The 9332-nt window shown below is 39.6% G+C and overlaps 1 protein-coding gene across 1 annotated transcript; it reads left to right on the top strand.

Moving 5' to 3' along the window:
* Positions 1-2485: 2485 nt before the first annotated feature.
* On the top strand, positions 2486-8846 carry LOC120565091 (E3 ubiquitin-protein ligase RNF126-like). The gene is made up of 9 exons (XM_039810452.1): positions 2486-2611; positions 4015-4073; positions 4848-4908; positions 5894-6129; positions 6279-6347; positions 6460-6529; positions 6694-6787; positions 7495-7610; positions 7725-8846. The coding sequence occupies exons 1-9, from the start codon at positions 2537-2539 to the stop codon at positions 7902-7904; spliced, it is 960 nt and encodes a 319-aa protein (XP_039666386.1). The 5' UTR covers positions 2486-2536; the 3' UTR covers positions 7905-8846.
* Positions 8847-9332: the final 486 nt, after the last annotated feature.

The raw sequence follows: 9332 nt of genomic DNA, 5'->3' as shown, positions 1-9332 counted from the left end.
GCACAGCTCTTGTGACACATGGCCTCAGACAGAGTGTGTCTGGAGGGAGAGAGAGCCTTCGATGGGTGGGACTGAAAACAAGTGGCGCATGACTAAGGGGCCCAGGAAGTTCCAGCAGGCGGCTGTTATTGCTGAGTGTGTGGGTGTGTGTGTGTGTGTGTGTGTGTGTGCGTGTGTGTCTATGTGTGTGTTACTATGTGTACGGGAGTGTGATTTAGGGGGCCCAGAGGGACTGTGTGGGGCAATCCCGGCTGGAGTGTCTGGAAAAGCTCTATGGAGTGACAAAAGCAGCAGTGTCCCTTGCAGCATATCTGTCTGCTGCCTTGGCTGCAACATTTTATTGCCTCTTAGAGTGTAATGAAACCGTAAAATGTAGGCAGAGAGAAAACAACAACAACAAACTGTATGTGGATGTATGTGTGCATGTGCACATACATGCATGTGCAGTCTAAAAGCTACTTAATTACCGCGGCAGGAAGAAATACAATTAGTGACTTCCACCCCTTGCAGTGTTTTTTACAGCATGTGTTTTGATCCACATCACAGCAAGAAAATATCTCATCCAGTATATTTAAACTTTCTCAAAAGCAGTTCACTGTTATAATAATAATAATAATAATATAATTATGGAACATATTCCAAATCCAGATTAGTAGTGACCTAAAACTACATGATGTGGAAGTTCAAACTGTCTGGTAGAGTTGTTTTCTGCCACTCACATGATCTGTCTCTGACCCAAAGTCATTCACTGCCCAGATTGCATTGCTACAATGAGCATTCGCCTGGGACGGCGGTGACGCACTCGGCGCAGAGAGACAATAGCTTACCTCAGCCAGGCAGACATAGCAAACCTCAGTGCTATCAGACCCTCTCTAATCTCAGCCCATGGGACAGCCGTGTCTTTCCTGCTCCCACATGGCCAGATCAGACGCAACTCTGGCCTAGAGAGGATATTAGGACCTAACTAGGTTACATTGTGAGCTTTGCCGTGTGGAAACATCCAGTCTATAACTAATCATATCTATGTTATGCATGCCACGTTGGGAAATTAAACCATTGGGTCAATGAAATTCTGCTCAATATGAGCTGGTTGCATCTTGGGCTACTCTCCTCAAGAGCACAATACTGGATTTGTAAATACAAAATCAGGCCAGACGGTTTTAGAGATGTGATTGGCTGATGGACCGTCGTATGGGAATTCCTACTTTACTCTCAACATGTGTTGCCAAGTACCAGAGATACTCCAGACTTGTGTGATATGTTTATAGCTGCCAATCTGTAGTTTTGGCAATCCCATTAAGGAGAAAAAAATATAGAGGAAACTTTAATTTACAACTTCGAAAACAAAAACAGACCTGAAAACAAAATAAAATCAATCATTTTCCTCTCCAGTTCTTATTTAACTAAGTGATCTCTGAGACCTTCACTGCTATCTCAGGGCCGCTAGATAGCTGCCAGCAAGAACTTGGCTGTGTTCACATCAAGCAAGAGAATGTCTTTCCCATGTGAGAGACTATTTATTTTTTTATTTTTTTATGTCTCAGGTTGGACACTTGATAAAATGGTTCCAACAGCTACTGTCAAATAATCAAGGACACCACACAAATCCACCTTTGACGAGATGCGTTGCGCAAAAACAGATGCTACTTTTAAACACTCAAAGTATGTCTCAAGAGGTGGTTGACAGGAATCCAATGGAAAAAAGTAAAATGTGTCAAAATAAATCCAGTGCAGTGCCAGATTGCAAAAACATATCTCTGGTTTATATGTGAACAGGGAGTGCAGGGGGCCCTGAACCTGCAAGGATGAGTTCAATGGAGACACAGTGTGGGGATACATGATACACATTTGTTGGGGAGGCTTTTGCGTTGGTATGTGTGTATGAATTAAGGACACCTTAACTTGGTTTTCCCCAACATATAATAACCTGCCTGAAGATATGTGTTTTTTATGTTTGCACCATAGAGTAGCACTTTTAATTTCGTTGTATGTACAACTTACAATGACAATAAAGTCAATCCTCATTCTAAATTCTGATCGCATGGATTCCATAGGAAACTTACCAAGAGTATATTGTATCCTTAGTCCCTGGCTACAATGTGAAATACAGTAACACTCTTCAACAATTGATACACAAAAGCACCACCATGTGGCAATATTATGTAACACACACAATTGTTCAGACATAAATAAATAAATGCATTTTCATTAATAATTCAACTCTACACAGTATAATAAGCTGTCCCTTATGTTTACACGTGTTGTAAAACATTTAATTAATTCAATATAATCAATTTTTATTTTTATTTTAGATGAATCATAGTCTGTAATTCTATAATAGATCATGTAAAATCCATCCAATAATGTTCCATTTTTTTATTTTCTTCAGTCATATAATACATTTTAGTATTATCTATGATGCATCATGCAGAGCAGTCATTTCAATCACATGCTCGCCGTATTTTCTAGGAGGTTAACATTGACCTTTTCGGTGCTCCGTAGTGCTTCCTCCTCTCTACCTGTTTAGTGGTTAAAGATGGCGGAAGCTCCTCCATGGCCTAGCCGGTTCTTCTGTCACAGATGCTCCGCAGAGATTAGTCCTCGTCTTCCCGTAAGTACTGTAGACAGAAAGTAAAGATAGAGACAGTTGGACAAATGAAAAACACAGTGGCGTTGTTGTTACTTCAGTAGAAATCGTTGTAGCAGCTGGGCCAACAGTTAGCATGCTAGCAGTGTTAGCCGGCTGCTACGAGTTCCCGTTTATCTTGCTAACGCTACCCAGTGTTAGTTAGTTAGCTAGCTAGCTAGCTAGCTTGTTATCTCTGTAGTGGATACACCCGCATACAAACACGAACTGCGTAGCGTTAGCTTAGTTGTTACACACAGGCCAACTGGAACTTTGCCATGCCGTATTTGTAACAACGTTTGACTGGGTCATTTGTTGATTACTGTGGGTTTATGTTAGCCTAACTGATAATGTTAGCAGCTCTATTCACTAGCAATAACTGGTAACTGTAACACTGATCGCGACTAATTTTCGACTTCGCGTATTTCTTTTATTAGTGAAACTCCGTTAACACTATTCTGACTTTGCGTACTAACGTTAGATTAGATTGTCAACCACTCGTGTGAATGGTCCCGCGGCAACAATGCCACTGCGTCCTTTTCTTGTTTTGCCATTCAGTGAAGCACACAAGTGGCATGCCTGTCACCGGCTAGAATGATCTGTCATAGAGCTGTACATGCGCCTTTCACAATGTAAAAGATCAGCCATAGGTTTCTGTAGGTTGCTGGTAATGGCCTGTGGTCGCATTAACACCTCATACACCTGTGCAACTGCTGTTTTATTGTTTGGAATAGCCTGTGTGCCATTGTTTCTCTCAGGATCAGGGTTTAAAACCAACAAAACATGACACACATAAGTAAGTAAGAAAGTGTAAAAAAATTATGTACGGTAATAAGGGGGGGTCTTCTCAGCTGTCTACGGTGTTTGCTGAAGGGGCTTACAGGCGACAGTCAAACTTATGAAATAGTGACACAGCTGGTCAGGCCACTTTTAACGTATAGCCATATATATATATATATATATATAGTTAGGATGGAGTGGGAAGGCCTCCTCACATGAGTCGTGAGCCCTCTTTTTGAAATTTTGTGTTTTATTAATATTCGCTCCAATGAATGGGGCAATTTTGTCAGACCTCAAAACGCTTCACGCTGCTTTTCGAGGTTAGAGAGCTTGGTTTAGTCATATGAGAAGGATAATCCTTTTCCGTCTTCTTTATCTCACTGTCCAGCTGTGCTATCAGTAGAGTTGTATTTGACACATGTTGTTTGCAGTTAACACTTGCCACGCACTGACACAGTAATAGGCTGCAGTTGAAGTTTTCATGCAAATAACTTTATGTTTAGTTTTTAAAGTCACTGGTTTAAATGAGAAGGGATGCACCTGTTTGTAAAATAGATAGTTGATGTTGTTATGATGAGTCTAATGTGCTACCTTTTGTTTGTTCACAGGAGTACACATGTCCAAGATGTGAGTCAGGGTTTATTGAGGAACTGCTGGAGGAGAGAAGGTGTGTATAAATTGTGTATTAAATACAGTTTTCCATATCAAGGCAGCATTTTATATGATTGTTAGACTGTAACTATTAGAGAGTTATGAGGAGACTGACGCCATTTATTATGGAGAATGAAGTTCCTCAAATAGTCTTTGTAAAGGAAAGTCTTTGTTGTTGTTTTTTAATCTGGGTCTTCATATGTTTGGCCATCATTCCTAACAGTTATGTTATTCACAAACATACACCTGAGTCAAATTCCTTGTATGTGTATACATACTTGTCCATTAAAGATGATTCTGAACATACAGTGGCTAACATTTAGTGTAATAGCACCCTGCGTTACTTTGCTTCACACAAGCACCTACAAGGGCTAGCAACACAAGCTGTGATCCTGCCACAAATTTAATCAATACAGTCATTTATCACATGAGTGATTGTGATCAAATGTCAACTTTAAACATTCACTTTTGATATCACTCTCAAATAAGTGATTTAGATCATATGTGTTGTGATACATTTTGTTACTTGTAAAGCTACACAGCTTGTAACAAAATGTATTATAACACATACAATCTAAATCACTTATTTGAGAGTGATATCAAAAGTTAATGTTGATATCACAGAAGGTGTAGGGCTGAGGATAAAGGGAAGAAATAGGACACAAACACTTGATGTCATTATTGGGAATGATGGAAACTATGACACATGGTGGGGGGGGGGGAAATGAATTTCCTTGAATACCGCTGAGTCGAAAAAAATAACTTTGTCAACTACTTGTTCCCTGTTTAGTGCTGACAATGGCTCTATGTCTAACATCTCCAGCGGGACCCAGAACCAGCAACCATTTGAGGTTTCTAACCTATTCTTTACTCTTATCTCTGTCACACAACCTTTTCTCTGATCTACGACACTGTTGCATAATATTGTCAGAATGCCCTCAAATAGTTTCCGTTGGCATTTTTTTTGCTGATCTAGTACTGCACAGGATTGAAGTCACCTCAGGGTTTCCACTTCTGCTTTTGTAACAGTCCACAGTCTTGCTCTATATGGTAATATATTGACGGGTTGGGCTGTTATAACTTTGCCCAAAGACGAATCACATTCCTAGCCTGATATGTAGTTTACGTAAGTGCTGTGGGATAACTTATTTACTTAGAAATAAAGGAGCTGTTGTGATGTGGTTACTAGAGATGTCCCGATACCATTTTGTGCTTGCCGATACCGATTCTGATACCTGAACTTACATATCGGCCGATACAGAGTACTGATCTGATACAGGTCATATATTTTATTATGTTTTAACAACTGTATACTGCTATCCCTGTATGGATGTGATATCCTTTCTATCTTTGTTGTCGGTCTAGTTTAATTTAAACTCTTTGTGAAACATGAACAAACAAACGATGAACGCCACATAACTTTCTTTTATTCTCCAGTTTGACAGTCAGTTATAACGGAAAAAGAACATAAATAAATTACTTTAACATAGATTTTCTTTAGGGCTTTATTACGTGTTATTTGATCGGTGCATTAACTCCAGTACTTCCCGATACCAGCGTTTTAGGCAGTATCGGGGGCGATACTGGTATCGGTATCGGAACATCTCTAGTGGTTACCTCATTAAACAGCGAGATTCTTTATGCCAGAATGCTTTTCCATTGGGTTAAAATTTGACCTTACAGTAAAAAAAAGCAAACTCAATGCTTCAGGTGTGTTGTATTGACAATACATAGTTTTGAGTAAGTAGAGAAACAAAGCTTCACAAGTTCCTACCATCAAGATTACAGCACCCAGGTTTTTCTGTGTGCTTTCATCTGTTTGTTTTTTTCTCTCAGAATGCGGACCAGCACTTGTTTACATTCCCCTCTGGCTATGGTCAGTTTGCCCTGGGTGTCTTTGACGACCGCTTCAGCTTCGGGTCTGGACTGGGGACAGAGGATAACAGGGATGCTGAAAACAGACGAGAAAGGGAAACGGCGTCACGGCAACGATACGGTGCCAGGCAACCGAGAAGTCGTCATGGTTCAAGGCGACAAGCAGGGAGGGCTGAGGGAGTTCCCACTTTAGAAGGGTAAGGAGAACACCGTGGGACTTGTGGGACTTGGAGTCATAAAATCAAGCACCAGTGGGACTTAAGTCTTTCCTTTTTATAGCGGAACACTTTTTGTCTCATTTCTCTCTCAATACATCTTTCTCATAGCTGTATCTTCTCTTTTGTAGAATCATTCAGCAACTAGTGAATGGAATAATTGCGCCCACTGCAATGCCAAATATTGGTGTTGGACCCTGGTGAGTGTCTGGGACAGAGCCATATTTAACCCAGAAAACAAATTCTTAACAAAACACTGTCTAGGTGTCTCCTAAATGTTATGTATGTAATGTTGCGATTGTTTTCTTGAAGGGGTGTTCTGCACTCAAGTCCTATGGATTACGCCTGGGGTGCTAATGGACTAGATGCAATTATAACTCAGGTATTTTTCAGAAACCTTCACATGTTTTCAAAGTGATTCCTCTTCTTATTTATAAAAAAAAAGGTTTGATTTGCATGTTTTCTTACACATCATGTTGTGTTAGAAAGCATGCAGTAATATGCATACATGCATTTCTTTTCTATCTTTTTGTCTCTTGTCTTTAGTTATTAAACCAGTTTGAGAACACGGGACCTCCGCCTGCTGATGGGGATAAAATAAAAACTCTTCCTACAGTACAAATTACAGCTGAGCATGTTGGTAAGTTAAAACATAATAAAGGCTAATCGTCTAGTCTGAAACTCTTCTGATATCTTAGACTGTATTATGTGCAAATTTTGGACAGCAGTATAAAGTTTTTTTTTTTTGCCAGATGAAAGGGCTTCATTGGGCTTCAGTTTTGAACATTATAAGAATGATTCATTTGGAGCATCTCACCATGGACTTGAATTATTCATTCAAGTGAGCTCAAAGGCATGATTTTGTAAAAAATAAAATAAAATATAGATAGATAGATAGATAGATAGATAGATATTTAGTCTTATTGAAATCATCATCTAACAGTTGGTAGAGTTTTGCACCAACATGTCCAATCGTTATCTGCAGGATTTTTAATATGCTAGTTACTTAGCATGCCCATAATTTCAGGTTTTAGATAGTCGGTTGTGCAACTGCCACTTTGCATAGCTAAAGGCAAGTCAGACCAGTAGCATCCAAACCTTTTTCTGATCCATCCCATCTCATTTTAAACTTCACTGCGGCTGTTGGCTATGAATAACCTTTCCTTCTTCCTTCTTTTTCCTTCTAAATAGCATTGATGGTTCACAATGTTATGTAACTGTTTGAACCTCTCATTCAAATCCACTTGACAGATTGTATTTGGGTCATATTTATTTTAGTTTCTACATTTTCTACATTTTCTACATTTTGTTTTTAATTTAAATTTTTAAACATTTTCTGTCTTTCAGCTTCAGGACTGGAATGTCCAGTGTGTAAAGAAGATTACACTGTTGGAGAAAATGTGAGGCAGCTCCCATGCAATCACATGTTCCACAATGATTGCATCGTGCCCTGGCTGGAACAGGTATTAAAGACCCGCCTACTAATGCTCTTTCCACTTATATTCACCATTTGCTATCTGGAATAATGTAAGCATCAGCGATGACCTTTTGTATTTTTACCCCTCTTTTCTCTCCAGCATGACACTTGTCCAGTATGCAGGAAAAGCTTGAGTGGGCAGAACACAGCAACGAACCCTCCAGAACTTTCAGGGATGAACTTTACCTCCTCCCCTTCCTCCTCCTCGTCCTCTTCATCTTCCTCTACCCCTCAGTCCTCAAGTTCGACCAGCAATGAGAGCTCCACTGATAACTCCTAGAGAACCTCTTGTCCTTATCGCCCTATGAGCTGTTTATAGCTCCTAGGCTGCTGTACTTCAGAGCGGTGACCTCCAGTCTCTCCCTGCTGTAGGGTAGAGACCTGAGTGCATCTGGCCAGGAGCACTCAAGCCTGATTCAGGGGTAAGTGATGCGTGAGGTCCATGTATTTCTGCCCGTCCTGTTGCTCCCACCTTCATCAGGGATCTGAACAAAGGAAGGGCGGAGGCCTGGAGTGCAGCTTCTGTCAGGGAGGATATGGAGCTCTGCCTGAATCACCTCATACAGGAAGAGAAAACAAAAGAATCCAAAAGGTAGAAGACTCGGGAAAGAAAACCAGACAGTTGCTGTTTGTTTTTGTTTTTTACTTTTTTTTTCTTCTTTTGTTTTTTTTAAACCCCAGACCCACTTTAGCCAATGAAGCAAAAAGAAATGTACAGTTATTCATTTTTATAAGTACCATTCATATCTCTCAGATAATATGACCTAAGGTGCACTGTAGTGCACTTTTTAAAAGTGTGCACTTAAGTTTCTTCATGGTTTAGAATGATACTACATATGATTCCTCTTGTTCTCAAAACAAAATTCCAAAAGTTTATAAAATGAATTTACTGTAGAGATTCACTTCCACATCACATGACACCACACAGGTACCATTGTTTGCACTTGAAAGAATGCATCAAATTGCAGTAATTTTGTGCTGTTTGGATAAGGATGTGGATACTCATTACTAAATTACACACAAGGATGCTTGGATGTTATCTGCAAGCCTAAAACACTTAGAAATATTTTAGTGCATTTTAACTTAAAGGTAAATTAAATGTTTTCTAAAGTTTCAGATTGAAAAACTATTAATTTGCAGTATGATCGTGTCAAAATAAAAATAAAAACTGATATGAAAATAAAGCTTTTTGGGTGCTACCACTCAAAATTCATGTAATGCATTCTGTGTGTGTGTGTGTTTTTTTTTTTTTGTGTGTGTTTTTTTTTTGTGTGTGTGTGTGTGTGTGTGTGTGTGTGTGTGTGTGTGTGTGTGTGTGTGTGTGTGTGTGTGTGTGTGTGTGTGTGTGTGTGTGTGTGTGTGTGTGTGTGTGTGTGTGTGTGTGTGTGTGTGTGTGTGTGTGTGTGTGTGTGTGTGTGTGTGTGTGTGTGTGTGTGTGTGTGTGTGTGTGTGTGTGTGTGTGTGTGTGTGTGTGTGTGTGTGTGTGTGTGTAATCTTTAAAGGTCTAATCATGAGCAAAGGTAGTCATAAAAATGGATTTAAAGACACCCAAGGTTAAATCTTAGCTTGTTTCAAGAACTGATGACCGTAACTACCAACAAATGTTTTTTAATTGTATGCACTTATTGTGTAGTGCTGTGCTTAGACACTAGATGGTAGTGTAGTGTTAAAAAAAAAAAAAAAAGAGAAGGACATTTTCTAAAATGTG

This window comes from Perca fluviatilis, chromosome 9, assembly GCF_010015445.1.
Source record: "Perca fluviatilis chromosome 9, GENO_Pfluv_1.0, whole genome shotgun sequence".
NCBI classification, from domain to species: domain Eukaryota; kingdom Metazoa; phylum Chordata; class Actinopteri; order Perciformes; family Percidae; genus Perca; species Perca fluviatilis.
The sequence above is the reverse complement of the archived record's forward strand: the minus strand, read 5'-3'. Positions and strand labels throughout refer to the sequence as shown.